The sequence below is a fragment of the Hyaena hyaena genome, unplaced genomic scaffold (genome assembly GCF_003009895.1).
Source record: "Hyaena hyaena isolate Hyena2069 unplaced genomic scaffold, ASM300989v1 scaffold_9, whole genome shotgun sequence".
Taxonomy (NCBI): domain Eukaryota; kingdom Metazoa; phylum Chordata; class Mammalia; order Carnivora; family Hyaenidae; genus Hyaena; species Hyaena hyaena.
Window position 1 is genome coordinate 1,701,311 of NW_024080641.1, and position 23,007 is coordinate 1,724,317.

At 41.5% G+C, this 23,007-nt stretch overlaps 1 protein-coding gene across 3 annotated transcripts in view; it reads left to right on the forward strand.

The window, feature by feature from the left end:
* The window catches only part of LOC120242395 (orphan sodium- and chloride-dependent neurotransmitter transporter NTT5-like), a 30,157-nt gene extending 9,312 nt beyond the window's left edge, over positions 1-20,845 (forward strand). Inside the window, exons 2-12 of one of the 3 annotated variants that reach the window (XM_039248163.1) lie at positions 14,284-14,691; positions 15,089-15,246; positions 15,398-15,543; positions 15,717-15,918; positions 16,117-16,227; positions 16,405-16,646; positions 18,012-18,198; positions 18,598-18,799; positions 18,918-19,077; positions 20,167-20,329; positions 20,537-20,845. In XM_039248163.1, the coding sequence (XP_039104094.1) occupies positions 14,340-14,691; positions 15,089-15,246; positions 15,398-15,543; positions 15,717-15,918; positions 16,117-16,227; positions 16,405-16,646; positions 18,012-18,198; positions 18,598-18,799; positions 18,918-19,077; positions 20,167-20,329; positions 20,537-20,812 (2,199 nt within the window). In that variant the 5' untranslated portion in view covers positions 14,284-14,339 and the 3' untranslated portion in view covers positions 20,813-20,845. The remainder of the gene's footprint in view (positions 1-14,283; positions 14,692-15,088; positions 15,247-15,397; positions 15,544-15,716; positions 15,919-16,116; positions 16,228-16,404; positions 16,647-18,011; positions 18,199-18,597; positions 18,800-18,917; positions 19,078-20,166; positions 20,330-20,536) is intronic. The other 2 variants (XM_039248174.1, XM_039248183.1) reach the window with 2 other exon arrangements.
* Positions 20,846-23,007: the final 2,162 nt, after the last annotated feature.

Sequence of the window (23,007 nt, forward strand, 5' to 3'; positions counted from 1 at the left end):
TAACTGAGCCACGCAGATGCTTCTTGAAGGATTTTTGTATTGGTGATTCAGTCTTACTAGTTACATCTAGTTAGATTTCTACCTCTTTGAGGTTTCGTTTTGGTGGTTTTTGTGTTTCTAGGAATTTCTCCATTTAACCTAAGTTGTACAGTTTGTCGGTATGCAATTATTCATAGTACTCTCATAATCCTTTTTATTTCCATTGAGTAAGTTGTGTCCCCACTTTAATTTCTGGTTTTAGTAATTTGAATCTTCTCTCTTTTTTTCTTAATCCATCTAGTTAAAAGTTTGCCAATTTTGTTGATCTTTTCAAAGAACCAACCTTCAGTTTCATTGATTTTTCTCTACTTTTCTATTCTCTATTTCATTTATCTCTGTTCTGATCTTTAGTATTTCCTTTTTTCTGTTAGGTTTGGGTTTAATTTGTTCTTCTTTTGTAGTTCCTTAAGTTGTAAAGTTAGGCTGTTGATTTGAGATCTTTCTTGTTTGTTAATGTGGGCATTTATAACTATAAATACCCTCCTTCATATTGCTTTCATTGTATCCCATAACTTTTGGTATGTTGTATTTTCATTTTTATTCACCTCTAAGTATTTTATAGTTTTCCTTGTGATTTCTTCTTTGAGCCATTCATTGTTTAAGAGTATGTTTTTTAATTTCCAAAATTTTGTGTATTTTCCAGTTTTACTTTGTTATTGATTTTTAACTTCATCACTTCGTGGTCAGAGAAGATATTTTATATGATAACTACCTCTTAAAATCTGTTGAAATTTAATTTATGGCCTAATATAAGATATACACTGGAAAATGCTCCATGTGCTCTTGAGAAGAATATATGTGCTGATGTTGTAGATTGTATTCTGTTTATGTCTGTTAGATCTAGTTGGTTTATTGTGTTAAGATCTCTGTTTCCAGATGGTAATCCTATCCATTATTGGGAGTGGGGTATGGAAATCCCCAATTGTTATTGTAGAACTATGTCTTCTTTCAGTTCTATCTATATTTATAGTCTGTCTGTACTTAGGTGTGCAAATACTTATACTTATTACATATTGCTGTATTGAAACTTTTATTAATATATAATGTCTTCCTTTGTCTCTTGTAAACTTTTTCTGTTTAAAGTCTGTTTTTTCTGATATTAGTATAGCCACCCCTGCTCTCTTTTGTGGTGCTATTTTTTTATGGCATATCTTTTTCCATTCTTTCAATCTACTTGTGTCTTTGGATCTAAAGTGAGTTTCTTGTAGACATGACATAATTGGATCATGTGTTTTTTTAAAAAGCTTATTTATTTTTGAAAGACGGAGTGCAAGCAGGGGAGGGGCAGAGAGAGAGGGGGATACAGATTTCGAAGCAGGCTCCAGGCTCTGAGCTGTCAGCACAGAGCCTGATGTGGGGCTCAAACCCACAAACTGTGAGATCATGACCTGAGCTGATGTCGGACACTCAACCTACTGAGCCACCCACGCGCCCCTGGATCATGTGTTTTTATCCATTGTGAAAATATGTCCTTTGATTAGATAATTTAACCATTTACACTTAAAGTAATTACTGATAAGGGGAGATTCACTGCTATCATTTTGCTATTTGTTTTCTATATGCCTTATAGCTTCCCTTGCCCTCATGCTTATTTCCTTATTCCTGTCTTCTTTGATGTTTATTTTTTTTTATAGTGGAATGTTAAAATTCCTTTCTCATTTCATTTTCTGTATACTTCATAGCTATTTTCTTTATGGATAGCATGGTGTTTACATATAACATCCTAAAATTATTACATTCTAATTTGAATTCCTACCTTTCAAAACTGTATATAAAAACTGCCCCTTTATAGCTCCATCACCACCCTTTTTAGATGATGTCACAAAATTACATATTTATATATTGTGTGCTCCAAAACACAAGCTAATAATTCATTTCAATGTACTAATGTCTTAATTTATATAGAAAACCAAATGTGGAGTCCAAACATAAATTACAATAATACCAGACTTTAGTATTTTTTAAAAATATTCATTTATTTTGAGAGAGATAGAGTGGGGGAGGGGCAGAGAGAGAGAAGAGAGAAAATCACAAGCAAGCCCTGTGCTGTCAGCACAGAATCCAATGTGGGACTTGATCCCACAATCCTTGAGATCATGTCCTGAGCTAAAATCAAGAGTCAGATGTTTAACCAACTAAGCCACCCAGATGCCCCTAGACTAATTTAAATTTTTAAAAATGAGCCAGCTCTTACTTTTGTTGATCTGTTCTACTGGTTTTTTGTTTGTTTCTATATCATTTATTTCTGTTCTAATATTTATTATTTCCCTTTTTCTGCTGGCTTTAGGCTTTATTTGCTGTTCCTTTTTTATCTCCCTTAGGTGTAAGTTTAGATTTTGTATTTGGGAACTTTCTTGCTTCTTGAGATAAGTCTGAATTGCAATATACTTTCCTCTTAGGACTGTCTTTGCTGCATCCCAAAGGGTTTGAACTGTTTATGTCAATGGCTTCCGTGTATTTTTTTTTAAATTTTTTTTTTAATGTTTTATTTCTAAGAGAGAGAGAGACAGCGTGAGCAGGGGAGGGTCAGAGAGAGAGGGAGACACAGAATCTGAAACAGGCTCCAGGCTCTGAGCCGGCAGTCAGCACAGAGCCCGACGCGGGGCTCGATCCCACGAACCGCGAGATCATGACCTAAGTGAAAGTCGGACGCTTAACCGACTAAGCCACCCAGGCGCCCCCCGTGTATTTTTTTTTTATTTCTGCTTTAATCTCCTGGTTAACCCATTCATTCTTTAGTGGGATGCTCTTTAACTCCCATGGATTTGATGGCTTTCCAATTTTTTTCTCGTTTGACTTCAAGTTTCATAGTGTTATAATCTGAAAATATGCATGGTATGATCTTTATCTTTTTGTACCTGTTGAGGGCTGATTTGTGACCAAGTATGTGATCTGTTCTGGAGAATATTCCATGTGCACTCAATGGGGGCACCTGGGTGGCTCAGTCAGTTGAGCATCCAGCTTCAGTTCAGGTCATAATCTCACTGCTCCGTTGGTTCAAGCCCCGCATCAGGCTCTGCACTGATAGCTTGGAGTTGGAGCCTGTTTCATATTCTTTGTGTCCCTCTCTCTGCCCTTCCCCCGCTCACACTCTGTCTCTCTTCCAAAAATAAAATAAACATTAAAAAAAAAAAAGAATGTATATTGTGCTGTTTTAGGATGAAATGTTCTGAATATAACTGTTAAGTACATCTGGTCCAATATGTCATTGGACATATTGTCAAAGCCATTGTTGCCTTGTTGATTTTCTGCTTAGAATATCTGTCCATTGCAATTTTTAAAAATGTATTGGTTTCTTGGGTCTCCTGGGTGGCTCAGTCAATTAAGGGTCTGCTCTTGATTTCATCTCAGGTCAAAATCTCACGGTTCATGAGTTTGAGCCCCACATTGGGCTCTGAACTGACAGCACAGATTCTCTGCTTGGGATTCTCTCTCCCACTCTTTCTCTGCCCCTCTCCTACTCTCACTCTGTCTCTCTCAAAACAATAAATTAACATTAAGAAAAAAATTTTTAATGTTTTTATTTATTTCTGAGAGAGAAAGAAAGACAGCATGAGCAGGGGAGTGTCAGAGAGAGAGAGGGAGACACAGAATCTGAAACAGGCTCCAGGCTCTGAGCTGGCTGTCAGCACAGAGCCCAATGCGGGGCTCGAACCCACGAACTATGAGATCATGACCTGAACCAAAGTCGGACGCTTAGTTGACTGAGCCACCCAGGCGGCCCCCTCCCCTTTTTTTTCCCATGAGCATTTCTTATAAGCATATCTAGTGGTAATGAATTCCCTCAGCTTTGGTTTATCTGAGAATGTCTTAATTTCTTTTTTTCTTTTTTGATGTAAGCATCCAGTGATATAAATTTCCTTTTAAACACTGCTTTAATTACAACACATAAAATTTGACATGTTATAATTTTATTTTTGTTTCATGCAAAATATTTGCCAGTTTCCCTTAATAATTCCTCTTTGAAACATAGGTTATTTTTAAGGGTGTTATTTAACTTTCAAACATGTGGGGGTCTTGAGACCTTTCCTTTTTGTTTTTTTGTTTGTGTTTTTTAAAGTTTATTTTTGAGAGAGAGAGAGAGAGAGAGAGAGAGAGAGAGAGAAACAGAGAGAATCCTAAGTAGGCTCCACAGTGTCGGTGCAGAGAACCATGAGATCATGACCTGAGCCGACATTAAGAGTCAGATGCTCAACCGACTGAGCCACCTGACTCCCCCCTCAAAGTATCTTTGTTTTTTATTCCTAGTTTAATTCTGTTATGGCCAGAAAACATACTGTGTATGATTTTATTTTTTTAAATTGTTGTCTTGTTTTTTTTTTCTTAGTTTATTGTCAAGTTGGTTTCCATATAACACCCAGTGCTCATCCCAACAAGTGCCCTCCCCCATACCCATCACCCTCCTTCCCCTCTCCCCCACCTCCATCACCCCTCAGTTTGTTCTTGGCATTCAAGAGTCTCTCATGGTTTGCCTCCCTCCCTCTCCCCAACTATTTTTCCCCTTGTTCTCCCCCATGGTCCTCCATTAACTTCCTCCTAATCCACCTATATGTGCAAACATATGGTATCTGTCCTTCTCTGCCTGACTTGTTTCGCTCAGCATAATACCCTCTAGTTCCATCCATGTTGCTACACATGGCCAGATTTCATTCTTTCTCATTGCCATGTAGTATTCCATTGTATAAATACACTACATCTTCTTGATCATTCATCAGTTGATGGACACTTAGGTTTTTTCCATGTTTTGGCTATTGTTGAGAGTGCTGCTATGAACATTGGGATCCATGTGCCCCTGTGCATCAGCACTCCTGTATCCCTTGGGTAAATTCCTAGCAGTGCTACTGCTGGGTCATAGGGGAGTTCTAGTGTTAATTTTTTGAGGAACCTCCATACTGTTTTCCAAATACTGTACCAGCTTACATTCCCACCAGCAGTGTCGGAGGGTCCCTGTTTCTCCACATCCTCACCAGCATCTAGAGTCTCCTGATTTGTTCATTTTAGCCACTCTGACCGGCGTGAGGTGGTATCTCAGTGTGGTTTTGATTTGTATTTCCCTGATGATGAGGGAAACTGAGCATAATTTCATATGTCTGTTGACCATCTGGATGTCCTCTTTGGAGAAGTGTCTATTCATGTCTTCTGCCCATTTCTTCATTGGATTATTTGTGTTTTGGGTGTGGAGTTTGATGAATTCCTTATAGATTTTGGATACTAGCCCTTTATCTGATATGTCATTTGCAACTATCTTTTCCCATTCTATCAGTTGCCTATTTTATTGATTGTTTCCTTTGCCATGCAGAAGCTTTTTATCTTGATGAGGTCCCAGCAGTTCATTTTTGTTCTTGATTCTCTTGCCTTTGGGGATGTGTCAAGTAAGAAATTGCTGCAGTTGAGGTCAAGGAAGTTTTTTCCTGCTTTCTCTTCTAGGGTTTTGATGGTTTCCTGTCTCATATTCAGGTCCTTTATCCATTTTGAGTTTATTTTGGTGTATGGTGTGAGAAAATGATCTAGTTTCACTCTTCTGCATGTTGTCCAGTTCTCCCAACACCATCTGTTAAAGAGGCTGTCTTTTTTCCATTGCATACTTTTTCCCGCTTTGTCAAAGATTAGTTGGCCATACATTTGTGGGTCCAATTCTGAGTTCTCTATTCTCTTCCATTGGTCTATGTGTCTGTTTTTGTGCCAATACCATACTATCTTGATGATTACACCTTTGCACAAAAAAAACATAAAATACCTAGGAATAAACATAACCAAAGATATAAGAGATCTGTATGATGAAAACTATAGAAAACTTAGGAAGGAAATTGAAGAAGACATGAAAAAATGGAAAAACATTCCATGCTCATGGGTTGGAAGAATAAATATTGTTAAAATGTTTACTTTTTTTTTTTTTAAATTTTTTTTAATGTTTTATTTCTAGGAGAGAGAGAGAGAGAGAGAGAGAGACAGCGTGAGCAGGGGAGGGACAGAGAGAGGGAGTCACAGGCTCTGAAACAGGCTCCAGGCTCTGAGCTGCAGTCAGCACAGAGCCTGACGCGGGGCTCGAACCCACGAACCGCGAGATCATGACCTAAGCGAAAGTCGGACGCTTAACCGACTAAGCCACCCAGGCGCCCCTAAAATGTTTACTTTTAACTTTTAACATTACTACCCAAAGCAATCTACACATTAAATGCAATCCCAATCAAAATTGCACCAGCATTCTTCTCAAAACTAGAACAAGCTATCCTAAAATTTGTATGGAACCACAAAAGACCCTGAATAGCCAAAGTAATATTGAAGAAAAAAAGCAAAACGGGAGGCATCACCATCCCAGACTTTAGCCTCTACTACAGAGATGTTATGGCTTGTTTTATAAGCCAGGATATGATGTCTCTTGGTGAATTGCTGCATGCATTTGAAAATAATGTGTATTCTGCTGTTGTTGGAGTATTCTAGAGGTGCAAATTAGATTATGTTGGCAGATAATGTTATTTAGGTCTCCTGTGTTGTTGATTTTCTATCTGCTTGTTCTATGAGTTACTCAGAGAAGAGTGATGAGTTTCAAAGTGTAATTGTGGGTTCTCTATTTTTCCTATCATCTCTATCATTTTTTGCTTCATGTATTTGGAGCTATGTTTTAAGTATGTATACATTCAGGATTGTTTTGTCTTCTTTGTGAATTGACTCTGGTGAATTTTCTTTTTTAGTTTCTTTTTTAGTTTTTTAGTCTGCTTTGTATGGTATGAATACAGCCACTCTAGACTTCTTTTGACATTTGCATAGGATGTCTTTTACCATTCTTTATTTTTTTAAACAGATTTATTGAGATATATTTTACATGTTATAAAATTCACTTATTTAAAGTGTAAAGTTCTGTGATTTTTAGTATATTCAGAGCATTGTGCACTTATCACCACAATGTAATTTCATAACATTTTCATCATTTCCTCCAAAACCTATTTTTTTTACTTTTAATCTATTTACATCATTATATTTAAAGTGTGTGTGTGTGTGTGTGTGTGTGTGTGTGTGTTTGATGGACAGCATATAGTTGGATCTCCTCCCTGCCCCCAGCTAGTAATCATGATTTTTTTAATTGATCTATTTAGGCCATTTACTTTTAATATGTTATATATATTAACATATTATTGCTCTGGTCAGATTTAGGGCTACCATTTTATTATTTTCTATTTGTTCTGTTTTTCCCCTCTGTTTTGTCTTTCTTGCTTCTTTTGACTTATTTAAATAGTTTGTAGTATTCCATTTCAATTTATATATTGGCTTTTTAGTTATAGATCCTTGAATTAAGTTTTTTAGTGGCTGTTCTAGGGATTGATTATATTGTGCACCTCCAATTTCATACAGACTACCTGAGCAAACATTTTGTCACTTCACATTAATGTAGAAGCCTTATGACCTCATGGAATCCTTTCCCTTTATATTATACTGTCATAAATATGATGTTTATATACATTGAAAGGCTCCACAACCAATTATAATTTTTTTTGCTTTCAACTGCAAGCATTTTAAAGAAAGCCTTTAAAGAAAGCCTTTAAAAGCAGTAAAAGTGTCCGTTGTATTTATCCCACTATTTAGTGTCTCCCTCATTCTTCTCTGAAGGAGAGGTTCTGGAGTTTCTAATTCTCCTCTGATAACATTTCACTAAAACTCAGAGAACATTCTTTAGCCTTTCGGTTAAAGCAGGTTGGCTAGTGGAGGACTCTCTTAGTTTTCCTTCATCTGAGTATTTTATTTTTTAATTTGAAAGAGAGAGAGTGTGTGAGTGGCAGAGAGGGGCAAAGGGAGAGAAAGAGAATCATAAGCAAGTTCCATGCTCAGCATGAAATTTGATGCAGGGCTTGATCCCATGACCCTGGGATCATGACCTGAGCCTAAACCAAGAGTCAGACACTCAACCAACTGAGCCACCCAGGTACCCCCAGCTGGGAATGTTTTTAATCTCACTTCATTCCTGAAGGATTTTTTTTTTTTATGGATATAGAATTATGTGATGATTTTTTTTTCCTTGTTAGTACTTCAAAGATACTATTCCACTGACTTCTGGCTGCCATCTTTGATGATGAGAACTCCACAAGCATTCTGATTGTTGTAGCCTTCTGTGTAATCTGTTGTTTTTCTCTGTTTACCTTATAGATTCCTCTCTTTTTCCTTTTACCAGCACAGTTATGATGTGACTGATATGATATGGCTTCATTTTTTTTTTTAATTTGAGATTTGATGAACTTCTTGAACCTGTAAATATATGTCACCACATTTGGGGAGTTTTCAAAAGTTTTTTTCACCAATGTCTTTCTCCCTCATTCTTGGACTTTTGATACTGTCTCATAGGTCCCTGAGGCTCTGCTCATTTTATTTGCAATATTTTTTTTCTCTCTTCTTCAGATTGGATCATTTTTAATGTCCTATCTTCATGTTCCATCTAATGAATTTTCAGATTTTCAGTATTTTACTTCTTTGCTCTAAAATTTCCATTTGGTTATTTTTTATAGTTCTGTTTCCCTGCTCAGAACTTCTATTGTTACAATAATTTCAAGTGTTTTCACCTTTACCTAATGGAGAGTAGGTATAATAGTTACTTTAATGTCTTTGTTTAGTTTTTTTTTTCCTAGTTAGTAAACTGGTGGAATAGGGTGTCCCCAGCTCACTTCATCCAACACACACACAAACAACAATCCAGCACCATCCACAGAAATAAAGTGCCTTTGGGAGCTTTGGGATCCCAGTAGGAGGTTGTGAAACCCCAGGAAAGCCCAGGACTAAGGAAAACTGATTTGAGAAAGTAGACCCTAACCCTGGTAGCAGGCCAGCCCAATGTGGTGTCGGGTGCAGAACAATAACGCCATCTCTTTATGGACTTGGCTCCAGCCCCACCTGGCTGCAACCATTTCCATCCACCAGGACACCAGGAGGAGCCACGGTCATCCACACCCCCAGTGCCAGGCCTGCCAGCCATGGACCCAACTGCAGATCCTGAAGCATCCCTGTGACCCAGCTCAAGCCCCACTCTAACTGCCAGTCTAGTATCAGGCATGACTGCACAGGGACCCTATGCCAGACATGCTTCTGGTAACAGTTCTGCTAATCTTGGTTCTGACTTTGGATCCTTCTCTAACCTTGCTTCTGCCCTGATCTCAGTGCTTCCTACCCAGGTAGCCGGCACTGTTGGTCTGTTACCCTCATAGCAGGCTTACGAACCTCAGTCCTGGCTGTGGACCCTGAAGCCAGTCCCAGCTACATACCTTGAAATGGCCCTGAGACTCAGTGGCAACCCCTTCTCTGCCATGGTTGGGGGCCAGTTCAACCATGACCACCCAGGAAACTGGTGAGAGACCTACTCCTCTGAGCCACTAGTGGCAGGCCCACTGACCTAGTTCTTGACTGCAGAACATGAAGCAACCCTGTGACCCAGTTCCGGCCCTGCTCTACCACAGTTCCTGAGGCAGTCTTCCCACCCAGGGACGTTCACAGGGACATGGAGCCATACCCATCTGTGCCTGGTAACAGCCCTGATGTCCATGGACTTAACTATGGCAATTTTACAAGTCCACTATTAACCCCGATACCAAAGCCAGACAAGGGGACTATAAGAAAAGATAATTATAGGCCAATATTTCTGATGAACGTGGATGCAAAAATCCTCAACCAAATAAATTCTAGCAAACTGAATTCAACAGCCCACTAAAAGGATCACACAGCGATCAGGTAATACTTATCCCAGTTATGTAGACATGGTTCAACATACGCAAGTCAATAAATGTGATACATAACATTAACAGAATGTAGGATAAAAATCATATGATTACCTCAACAGATGTAGAAAAAGTATTTGACAAAATTCACCATCATTTTATGATAAAATTTCTCAACAAATTAGGTATAGAAGGCATGTATATCAATATAATAAAGGCAGATATGACATGCCCACAGCTAACATCATACTAAAGGGTGAAAAGCTCAAAAACTTTTCCTCTAAAATCAGGAACAAGACAAGAGTGCTGCATCTCTCCATGATTATTCAACATAGTACTGGAAGTCCTAGCCATAACAATTAGGCAAGAAAAAGAAATCAAAGGTATCCAGTTTGCACAGAAAGAAGTAAAATTGTCTCTATCTTCAGATGACATGATTTCATATACAGAAAACCCTAAAGACTCCTCAAAAAAAAAAAAAAACTGTTAGAACTAATGAATTTAGTAAAGGGGCAGGATACAAACTCAGCATACAAGAATCAGTTGCACTTCTACACACTAACAACCAACTATCTGAAAAACAAATTAAGAAGACAGTCCCATTTGGGGCACCTGGTTGGTTCAGTTGGCCAAGCATCCAACTCTTGACTTCAGCTGAGGTCATGATCCCAGGGCTGTGGGATCCAGCCCCACATCAGATTCTGTAGTCTGTGCTGAGCATGGAGCTTGCTTAAGACCCTCTCCCTCTGCCCCTTCCCCCACTCGCACTTTCTAAAACAAAACAAAACAAAATCTGTTTTCTGTTTATTACTACGATATAGAAATCCAGGGTTTTTGCTTAGTTTTCCAGTGTTTATTTTTAAGATAAACTTTTTTTTTTTTTTTAAAGAAAGCTCTATGCCCAACATAGGGGCTCAAACTCATAACCCAGAGATCAAGACTTGCATGCTTTACCGACTGAGCCAGCCAGGTACCCCTAAGATAAACTTTCATTAGAAAGTATCTCAAGTGTGTGCAAATCATAATTATAGTTAGGTAAATTATGACAATATAAGCACACTATCCTGTCTTCTGACACCATGAATTTGTTTTGCCTCTTCTTGAACTTCATATAAATGGCATTATATACTATGTTCTCTTCTGAGCCTTGCTTATTTCATTCAAAGTAATATTTTTGAGATTCATCCAGATTGTTGTGCATATCAGCAGTTCACTCTTTTTATTATATACCCATTATATGAATATACTATAACTTATCCATTCTACTGTTGGAGATTTGTGTTGTTTCTAGATTTTGGCAGTTGTGAATAGTATAGCTATTAGCATTCTTGAACATAATTTTTGGCATACTTATGTGCATGTTTGTTAGATGGTCACTTTGGAATAGATTGTAAAATATGAAAATAAAGTATGTAGATACATTCAACTAGTTTTCTTTTTTCTTCTTTTACAGTTTATTGTCAAGTTGGTTTCCATATAACACCCAGTGCTCATCCCAACAAGTGCCTTCCTCCATGCCCATCACCCCCCTTCCCCTTCCCCCCACCCCCATCAGTCCTCAGTTTGTTCTCAGTATTGAAGTGTCTCTCATGGTTTGCCTCCCTCCCTCTCCCCCACTATTTTCCCCCTTCTCCTCCCCCATGGTCCTCTGTTAAGTTTCTCCTGTTCCACTTATAAGTGAAAGTAGTCTTCTTCTTTTTTTTTTTTAATGTTTATTTATTTATTTTGAGGGGGGAGGGTCAGAGAGAGAGAGAGAGAGAATCCCAAGAAGGCCCCATGCCCAGGATCCAGATATGGGGCTCTCTATCTCACAACCATGAGATCATGACCTAAGCCAAAATCAAGAGTTGGACACTCAACCGAGGGACGCAAGCACCCCTCAACTAGTTTTCTGAAGTAGATGTACCAATCTATGCTTCTGCCAACTGTGTGAGTTCCAGAAGTTTCCACACAAGCCATCATTTGGTTTAATCAGACTTTATCATTATAGTAGCTCATCTAGTGGGTATATAGTGGTCTCATTGTGAGTTCCTCCCAACATTTTATTTTGAAAAAATATTTAGGCATATAGAAAAGTTGGAATATTTATACAATGGCCATCCATATGACCATCAACCTAGGTTCTACAATTAACCTTTTACTCAATGCAGTTTATCACATATATATTCATCTATTCTTATTGTGGTTTTAGTTACATTTTCTTGTTGACCAGTGAAGTTGAGTAATGACCACAATTTCCTATGGCTATTGATTTGTATATATTACAAGTTTCTATTAATAAGGTTGTTCAAGCTTTCTTTCCCTTCCCTCCACTTTTTAGCTTGTCTACTTTTTCTTATTTATAGGTATTTCTCTCTTTTATAAATATCATTTGGGAAACAAGCCCTTTTCGGGTTATATATTTTGTTTCCTGCTGTTGCTCTAACAATAACTACAAACTTAGTGGCTTAAAATAACATCAGTGTATTATCATAACATTCTAGAGGTCAGATATCTGAAATCCGTTTGACTGGGCTACTGGGCTAAAAGCAAATGTCAGCATTTCTGTGTTCCTTACATAGGATTAGGGAAGAATCCATTTCCTAGCCTTTTCCAGCTAGCATTCCTTCAATCATGGCTCCTTCCGCTACATTCAAGATACTCTAACTTCTACCCCTGCCATCCCAATTTCTCCTTGGATTCTGACTCCCCTACCTCCCTTTTTCCGTGTAAGGACCCTATAATTACATTGGGCCCATCATAGATAATCCAGGGTGATCTCCTCATTTAAAGATCCATAACTCAACCACATTGAAAAGTCACTTTTTCCATGTAAAGTAACATATGCATGGGTAATAGGGATTAGGATGTGGATATCTTGGAGGACGGCATTATTCTGTCTACCACGTATGTTGCAGATATCTTCCACTGCCTTAGGGCTTGTCTGTTTATTCAATTACTGTTGTTTTCATTGAAGTTTCTAGTTTTAATTTAATCCAGTATGTCAAACTTTTCCATTGGTGCTTTTTGTGTACTCTTTAAAAAAAAAAAAATCTGTGCCTACATTCAAGTCATGCTGATATCCTTCTAGGTTTTTTCATCTGGAATGTTATTGTTTCATTTTTCACATTTAGAACTTCAATCTACTTTGAATAGATTATTGTTTAATATGTGAAGTAGGGGAGGCCAGGGTTCACTTATTTCTGTGTAGATATCCAGTTGCTCTAACATCCAGTGATTCATTGAAAAGAATGCCCTTTCCTCTACAGCTTTGCAGTGCCATCTTTATTGTAAATCAGGCATCTATTTTTGTGTGAGTTTCTGAACTCTCCCAGTAGTATCCACAGAACTTCCTGTGATAATGGGAATGTTTGCTATCTGTCCTTCCAGTATGGTAGGCATGTGGCCTACTGAGCACTTGATATATGGCTAGTATGACTGAGGAACTGAATTGTTGATGTTACTTAATTTTAATTAAATAGCCATATGTGGCTAGTAGCCACCATATTAAACAGTGCAGCAGTTTGATCCAAGAATCTGTTTGTGCCATAGATCCCTGTGCAGTCTTAATACTCTCTTATTTCTTGTAGCTTTATAATCAGGCCTTACATTTGGTTCTTCTCTATCAAGATTGTATTAACCATTCTAAGTCTTTTGCTTTCCATGTACATCTTATTTATTTATTTATTTATTTAAAATGTTTGTTTATTTTGGAAGAGGAAGAGAGAGCACAGGTGGGGGAGGGCCAGAGAGAGAGGGAGAGGGAGAATCTGAAACAGGCTCTGCACTGTCAGCACAGAGCCTGGCTCGGGACTTGATCTCATGAAGCATGAGATCATGACCTGAGCTGAAATCGAGAGTCAGTTACTCACTGGACTGAGCCACCCAGGAGCCCCCTCCGTGTACATTTTAGAATCAGCTTGTCAATTTCCCCAAAAACCTTTGTGTGATTTCAGTAAGAATTGCATTGAATTATATAGATTGATTGAGGATAATTGACATTGTCATACTATTAAGACTTGTTGTTCATGAACATATCCCTTAATTTTATTTTCTCTCAATAATGTGTGTGTGCGTGTGTGTGTGTAAAGGTCTTGCTCATCTTTTGTTAAAATTATTGCTAGGCATTTTATGTCTTTTGGTATTATTGTACATCGTATTGTTTTAAAATCATTATTTTCCAGAGGGAGGCATATCCTTGGTGTGTTTTCAAGGACAGAGACTCCATCTTTTTTTATAAAAATTTTTTAATGTTTATATTTGTGAGAGAGAGTGTATGTGTGTGTGTGAACAGGAGAGGAGCAGAGGGAGAGGGAAACACAGATTCTAAAGCAGGCCACAGGCTCTGACCTGTCAGCACAGAGCCCGATGCAGGGCTCAACTCACAAACCGCGAGATTATGACCTGAGCCGAAGTCTGACACTTAACTGACTGAGCCACCCAGGTGCCACTCCATGTTCTTATCCACATAAGGATAAGAGGGTTTTGAGGCCTCAGGGGCTCTTCTAGAATTAGTCTTGTCTTTCCTTAGCTCATATATCTAAAGTCTATAGTTCTTGGTGCCCTTAAGGTCAACAAGGAAGGAGGCCTCATCCCTGTGGAAGCAGGAACTAGAGTTCACCCTGGATGACAACTGTTAGTGAAAATATGGAGGCCCAAGATGAGAAAGCTCAGACATCTAGACCTTTGGATCCCAAATGCCTTACTTCTACTACCTCAGCTCCCCAGCTGTTAAAGTCTGAGTTGCCAACTGAGGAATTGATGGGGAAGGGACAGAAGTTTGACACTCTGCCATCATACATTTGGTCTGATGAAGATAATGATGAGACCACAAGCAATGATGAGCCGAAGGATGAAGCTCCCCCTGACCGACCATCCTGGGCCAATAAAATTGAGTACCTCCTGGCCCAGGTGGGCTTCTCTGTGGGGCTGAGCACCATCTGGCGCTTTCCTTATCTGTGTTTTCACAACGGAGGTGGTAAGCCTGGGGACCAGGAATCATGGACCCACAAGGGGGTGACGAGCTAAAGGACTGTCCTGGCTACTCTGAGGTCTCTGAGATATGTAGGGATGGGGGATTTGGGATCCTGACTAGGACAGGAGGCAGGTACCTGGACACCTATGATGCTGGGTGGGTAGAAACAGGATAGCTGAACATTTAGGTTCATGAGCATGGTGGGGGGTGGAAATTAGGCATCTGGGTCTTCCAGAAACTGGGGAGAAAGGGACACCTGGGACTATGAGAGGTGTGGAAATAGTTGAGTGTGTCCCTGAGGGAGGTCACTGCGGGGAATGTGTTTTCCTGGACCTCCAAAGAAGTCCAGGCACTGAAAACCCAGGCGATTCTCAGAGCCCCTCCTGACTTCCCTGCTCAGGCACTTTTCTTATCGTCTACATCTTCATGCTGTTCTTGGTCGGGGTTCCTCTTCTATTCCTGGAGATGGCAGCTGGTCAGAGGATGCGTCAGGGCAGCATTGGCGTATGGAAGGTCATCAGCCCCTGGATTGGTGGTGTGGGGTATACCAGCTTCATGGTGAGGAGTCCTGGGCTGCCCCAGCTTGCTCTTGACACCTCACTCCCACCCTAACCCTTGTCCTGGGATGGGTCCCATGACTTCACTTCAAGTCAAGTTTTTTCTGTCGAATCCCCTGCTTTCTGCTGGCCTGCCTTTCTTCTGTCTCCAGAATTCTCCATGGTCCCTAGGTTTGCTGCATCGTGGGCTTGTACTACAGTGTGCTCATGGCCTGGAGTCTCTTCTATTTAGTTCAGTCTTTCCAATCTCCACTGCCTTGGGCATTTTGCCCCTTACTAAGGAACTCCAGTACTTTTGGTGAGAAGAGAGGGAAGAAAAGGGCAAGTGGGAGGGCTGAAAAAAGGATAGGGAAATGAAGAAGGAACAAGATTGTTGAGAAAATAGGGATGAGCAGGAAGATGATGAATGAGATTGGAAGGAGGGGGTGGAGGTGGAGGGAGATTGGAAGGGGGAGTTACGTGGTCTTGCAGTTTCCTCCATGCCCAGTTCACCTCAGATCCTGAATGTGCGCGGACAACATCCACTACATACTTTTGGTACCGGCATGTATTGAAGGCCACGGATGAAATCGAAATTGGTGGGCTACCAGTTGAGCATCTCAGTGTCTCTCTCTTTGTGACCTGGTTGATAATCTGTATCTCCATAATAAAAGGACCCAAGTCCTCTGGAAAGGTGAGCCACCCTCTAATTTCTTAATCTGATGGACTCCTTTCCACCCAAGACCCCCTAGCATTCTCCTAACCTGATGTCTGTAGGCCTCCACCTTCTAACTCCTCCTAATATGACCTTTGACTCCCAGTAGTCTTTGATCCTACTGTCCCAGCTTCTGTCTTTGCTGAACTCTGTTTCTGAATCATACCTCCCACTCAGATGCTGTATGTCTCAGTGCTCCTTCCCTACTTCATCCTTTTCTGTCTCCTTATCCGGAGTCTCATGCTGGAAGGTGCAAAATTTGGTCTCAACAGTTTGTTGGCTGCCCAGGTGAGGTGTCCCCTGCCCTTTAATTCTCTTACCCACATGGGGGTGTCAGGGACAGGATGATTGTTAGTCTGATAGATGCCCTCCTGGCTCCCTCCTTCACCTCTTCCTCATCTTCCGTCAGCTCACCGTTTACCCCTCCTCACTTTATATCCCAGTTTGCATGGTACTTCTCCCCAGGTGCCAGCCCTGTATTCTGTGGAAGTGTGGCGCCGGACAGGGAACCAGATCTTTTTATCCATGGGCCACGGCTTTGGCAGCTTCACCGCAATCAGCTCATACATCCCTCGATCCAACAACTGTGTCCTGGATGCCTTTGTTGTGGCTCTGCTCAACCTGACTGCCTCACTGACTGCCATGGTGTTTGTATTTGCCATAATGGGCCACTTGGCCACAAAGAACAACGACAAATGTTACCTGAAGTGAGCCCAATCTTTCATATGGAGATCATCAAAAAGACCAAAGTCTTAGAAACAGCCCATGGAATTCTAGTCTAGGCCCCCATCCCTCAGGGTTGTTGGCTCAGTCAGTATGGGACCCTCAAACAGGAGCATCCTAAACCTTAGAAACACCTGAATCGCTCCAACTCTCTTTCACTGCTGCCTTTCTAAACTAGTAAAGCCCCAAACTCAGAGGTTTTCGATGGTGTGTTCACTCTGTTCTTAAGTGGAGATTGCCATGGAAAATTAGGAGAAGAGCTTCAGCTGAATCATTAGACAAGAGGCCAAAAAAAAAAAAAAAGTGGGGGGGGACCCATGGCACCACCAGAGCTCCCAGAGCCCCTTCCTGATTTTCTTCTCCTATAAGATTCATTCTAAAAAATATTCATGAAACATGTATAAAACATCTCCTATCTGCCAACCGTGTTGAGTTCTGGAAACAGCCAATGGTGAGGCAGCCTACCATCTCTGTCCTCAAGAAAACCACAGTCTTTTGAGGAAGCAGATACTAAACAGATAACTACAAAGTAGATGATAACTGGCAGTAGGGATGATGAGGAGACACAGAAGAGCAAACCACTAACTTCCTGGGGGCAGTCAGAGAAGACTTCCCAGCGGAAGCAATCCCGAGCTGAGTCTGTCTCCTGACAAATAACCACCATTAGCATTCTTTCATAATGTTTCCCATTCATAGACCTACATATAAAAACATACCATTAAAAAGATTGGATCACACCAGGCTACTTTGCTGCAGCTTGTTGACTTGCCCTTATGGAAATAGATCTTGAATCATTTTCCATGGCAGTAAACAGAGTTCAGGGAGCTGAGTAAGGATTTGTAGGAATTTGCATATGGAGAACGATATAGTGGTAGCATTGGGGAAGACTGGCTGGATCAGAGTGGGTGGTGCTAGGCAGAGAGAATGCCAGAGATACTGAGCAATGGGGAGCATGGCAAGTGGAAGAGGTTGAATGATAGAGTCCAAAGTAGAGAAAATAAAGACTTGTATGTTAAGAGATTGGAGAGGCCAGCAGGTCAAGGAAGTTGAGAAGCTTTAATGTTCTGAAATTGTATAGTAGGAGGTATAGGCCCTAAAGCCCTGCATGACCCTGTAGGAAACACCCTTCCAGGTCTTAAGTAGAAACTCTGTGGCCTCTGGCAGACACATTATGAAAGTAGGTGTCCGGCAGTGAGCGCTAGGACCCTGGAGACCCAGGTTTCAGTGCAGGCTGTACTTTAACTAGATCAAAAACTCCAGGCTAGTGGTTTTCCTTCTCATGTGGAAGATAAGAGAGAAGTTATCTTAAAGGGCCAAATGGTTTTATGTGATTCCACCCCTCTCCCCAGGAATGTCGAGACAGTGATGAATCTGATAGTTACTGGGGTGTTGCCTCCTGAGGCCCGGCCCCCAGACAGTCTGTATTATGATCCAAGCTCCATCTACTCCGAATGGTTCAAGAACCTTCCTGAACAAGTGAAAAGCATGATCCTACCCCATTTGTCCAATTGCAACTTATCTGAACAATTGAAGGAGGTAGGTAAGGGTTAGGAGTGGGGTCCAAATGTTCCCTTCAAAGCCCACGGTGCACCAGAAACTTCAGCTCTCCTGAGGTGCCTCTAGAATCCAGAAAGGCAATTTTCAGCAGCATCCTGGACAACCAAGACCAAGGTTCACAGTATCCTTTTGTGATAAGGCAGGTAGAGCCTCCGTAGTACCAAGCATCGGAGTTCATATAAGCCTGTTCACCCCAACCCCAAAGAGTTGCCAGACCAGCAGCTCTCACTGAAGGAAACCCTCAGCCTCAGGGCTAGAAGAGTTTAACAATGTCCATTGGCAGTGCTACAGATGGTTTCCTAGGGGAGGGGACTGGAATGCAGGTAGGATTCTACAGAATGAGTTCAGAGCCCCTGCCGCTCCTCCCTTCGCTCACAGGTTATGGAGGGCCCTGGTGTGGCCTTTGTGGCATTTACCGATATCATCTCTTTGTTTTCTGGATCCAACTTCTGGGCCATCATCATCTTTGTGTTGCTGGCGAACCTGGGGCTGAGCACCATGATAGGGATCATGCAGGGCATTATTACCCCTCTCCAGGACATCTTCACTTCCCTCAGGAAACATACAAAACTGCTTACAGGTACTCTGACCTATGACCCCACTCCCACCTGTGACCGTTGTCTAGCTTAACCCCACTGGGACTCTTCTACAACCTAGTTTGAATTCTGACCTTGATACAAATCTATGTTTTCCTGCAGTGGGCATCTGTGTGCCTATGTTCCTGGGCAGCCTCTTTTTCGTGAGGCCTTCTGGCAGCTACTACATGAACTTGCTGGATGATTACTGGGCATCTCTGCCCCTCTTCTTCATTGTCATGTTGGAGAACGTGGCCATGGCCTGGATCTATGGAGCCAGGAGGTGATGTCCCAAGCCCAGGATGTCCAGCCATGCACCCACACAGCTAGGGTCCCTAGGGAGTGTTGGCCCCTCTTACTCTCATTACCAGGTCCCTGATCCCAGGGCTTAGGGTGAGCCCCCAGGAGGGTGGAAAAGAGGAACTCCTGGGCTGATGCCTGGAGAAAATAGCTATAAAATGGAAAAGCAATGAACAGACTATATCAAGTCCTAGCAGCTCCTGAGCCCTACTGTTAACCAGGGTAGTGTGGGCATACAGTCCCTCGCTTCTCAGATGCGTACTGGACCAGCAGCAATGGCCTCACCTGGAAGTTTATTAGAAATGAAAACCCCTGGGCTCTACCCCAGACCTTTGAATCTGTATCTGCATTTTAACAAGAATTTAAATTGTCTGCACATTAGCATTTGAGAAGCATTGTATAATCCAAATGTGGCAGCATTTCTAGGTGATAGTGGTTCTTGGCATCAGTTGCTGATTCAAATACTCTCAGATATTACCCAGAGTGTGCCCAAGGGGCAGGCAGGTCTTGTGACCCCTGGGGATCCTGGGATAAATGAGACTGAGTTTCTGCTCTTAGAGTCCCAAGGAGACGTATGTAAGCAGATTTTGAGGGCAGGGTAGTAAGCCTATGATAGAGGCAGCCAAGGGCACTCTGGGAACACAGATACTCTAAAGAAGATAGAGTCAGGCAAGGAGGGGATGCTTGAACAGAACCTAGACAGATGAAGGGGAGTTTGTCAAGGGAAAGAATAAAAGGGCATTCTAGGCAAAAGGAACCCAATGTACATATATGTTGGGGTTAAGAAGGTGCGCCAAGGAAAGGTGGATATGTGGGTTTGAAGAAACTACATTTAGGAACTCCGCTTTTATTCTGAGGATGATGGAGGAGAGAAATGTTTTGTTTTAATCCTGAGGCTGGGACAGAAATCAGACAAAGGGGATGAATTAGAAGAAAACTGGTTGTGGAGGCGAACAGAAGCTTTTAAGAAATGTGAAGCTCTGTCTCCCGGGCAGGGTTTGTACTGACCCCTCCCCAAGGCTGGGAAAGGCCTGAACAGGCCCCTCCAAAGTCTTGTGGCCCTTCCTCCCAGGTTCCTTGCAGACCTGATTATCATGTTGGGCCGTCCCATCTCCCCGATCTTTCGCTGGCTGTGGTCCTTTCTGTCTCCATTTGTGCTGATAGTCCTGTTTATAAACACCCTGATTCACCTGTCTCTGAAGAGCATCACCTACTTGGCCTGGGACTCCAGCATTGTGAGCCTCCCTCTCAGACCCCAGACCCCCTAGGGAGCGGGTGAGGACTTTTTGATCTTCTCTGGCCTCTAGGACTATGTCGCCTCATCCCGGGTTCCCTGGGGATCCAATTAACTAGTCTCTTGCCTTGGTTCATGTCCTACCCCCAACCTCTGTAGCCTTCCTCTTCAGAGAAACTGGGATTCTAAACCTTCCGTTTCTCCACAGTCAAATGAGGTGATCCGAACTTATCCGTCATGGGCTAAAGTCTTGCTCGTCATCTTCATTGTCATCGCCATCTTGCCTGTCCCTGCCTACTTCCTATACACACTCGTTGATGTGGCTTTTCCAGTCTCCATGATTCACAGTAAGGGCACAATTATCTTCAAACCTGAAGCTAAAAAGAACTCACTGAACCCCCGTTCACGGCTTCAGGTGAGGCAAAACCAAAAGAAGGCTAATAAAATGGATAAACAACCAAGGAAAAACCTCCCTGCCATGTGAGTAATTCATCTTGGAAATAAATACTTGATTTTATTTGGCAAAACATCACTTCTTTTTCAAAGTGGAACTCCCCAGTTGGCAACTTGACATTAGAAAAGGTAAAATTAGCAATTACTAATGTAACTGGACCCAAAGATGTTTTGTTTTCCTGGATCGGGAAGGTTTTTCTGGCCAGATAGAGGTTAACACAGCTGTCATTCTCCGCATCTCCTATACTTGCCCTCACCAAACACATAATAATGGTGTTCTTTGACTTCCAGTATTTGATTGATGGTGACAGCTGACCCCCTACCTCTCCTAGCCTGCCTTCCTCTTGGAATTGGTGCGTGTCAGGTCTGATCCCTGCTAAACTAAGGTAAAAGTGGTGCTAGTACCCATGGAACTTTGCTTTTGTCTTGAAAAAAATAATGCTCAGCTCCCACTCTTGCCTTCCACTGACTTTGTTCAATTCACATGCTAGAATCCCAGGCCCTCTCTGCCTGGCCCTTCCTGTAAGTAAACAGATAAGGGACAGTGGTCTCAGAACACCACTGATTATGGCAAAGTGGTTAGCTCTCTGCTCATTGGCAGCTTCCTCATGTCTCTCATAAGCAGTTGGAATAGCTGATCACTTTACCAAGTCTACCAAGGAGCTTAAACCTGTACCCAACAGTGTATACTTTTCCTAGGGAGGTCTAGGAGCCTGGAGGAAGGATATTTTGTAGGGAATGATGGAGACCGTAGAGGCTAACTGCAGAGTTTGAAGACTCAAGGAGGAATTCATTGAAGGCAATGTGACAACAAAATAAGACAAGCCACTCCATAGATTGACACCTAAAGTGTAACATCAAAGATATTAAAACAATCCTCTTTATTTATTTTAATTTTTTAAGTTTACTTATTTATTTTGAGAGAGAGAGAAAGAGAATGCAGGGGAGAGAGAGGACCCCAAACGCTAACAGTGCAGAGCCTGAGGTGGGGCTCGAACTCATGAACTGTGAGATCATGACCTGAACTGAAATCAAGAGTCAGACACTTAATCAACTGAGGCCCAACAATCCTCTTTAAATTCACAGATGAGCTTAGAAGAAATTAAGGGTAATCAGAAGTTAAACCTCAGCTTGGGGCACCTGGGTGGCTCAGGTCATGATCTCATAGTTCATGGGTTTGAGCCCCATGTCAGGCTTTGTGCTGACAGCTCAAGGAGCTTGGAACCTGCTTCAGATTCTGTGTCTCTCTCTCTGCTCCTCCCCTGCTTGTTCTCTCTCTCCCTCTCTCCCAAAAATAAATAAACATTTAAAAAAATTAAACCTAAGCTTCAGCAAGGGTTAAAGCTAGCAACTGCCTTGGGACAATTGCCACTCTAGGATGTTAGTGATTTGGCTTTAAAGTTGACTAAAGAACTTGGGTTCATGAAAGAAAAGGAAATCCCCTCACACAGAAAGCTGTGAAAGGGCTAGACAGCAAAAAACTATATGTCTTGGTTCTGTCTCTGATAGCAGGCAAATAATGTATTTTTTTTTTAAGAATTTGTAACCCAAAACTTCTCTCACATGGGATTTTGGTTCAGAGTCATACAACATGCATAGTCTGAAAAACCCAGGTTGAGATTAATATAAAAGGTGCCAGTGGAGGGGCACCTGGGTGGCTCAGTTGGTTAAGCGTCTGACTTCGGCTCAGGTCATGATCTCATGGTTTGTGGGTTCGATCCCCCCATCGGGGTCTGTGCTGACAGGTAGCTCAGAGCTTGGAGACTGCTTCCGATTCTGTGTCTCCCTCTCTCTCTGACCCTCCCCTGCTCACGCTGTCTCTCTCTCTCTCTCTCTCAGAAATAAATAAAACATTAAAAAAAAATTTTTTTAAAGGTGCCAGTGGATAGCGCCTTGCCCCCAGCACCTGTCATAAGTAAATATACATAATCTCTGGGGGAAACACAGCCTCTGCCAAGCTCCACAGAGTTCCATGAACATGAGGTCACAAAAAGAAATCACAGAACATGCAAGGAAAAAGGTACCCTAAGGGAAGATTAGTAGAAATAACAAGGAGCAGAATTAGACCTTCAAAAACCTAGTGTAGTGGAATTACCAGATACATAATATAAACTCAATATGGTTAATATACTTAAAGACAAGAGAGCCAGACTTCAAAACAAGGTACAAAAGACTCTCAGAAATGACCAGGGTATTTGTAGAGGAATGAAAAAACTTTTAGAAATG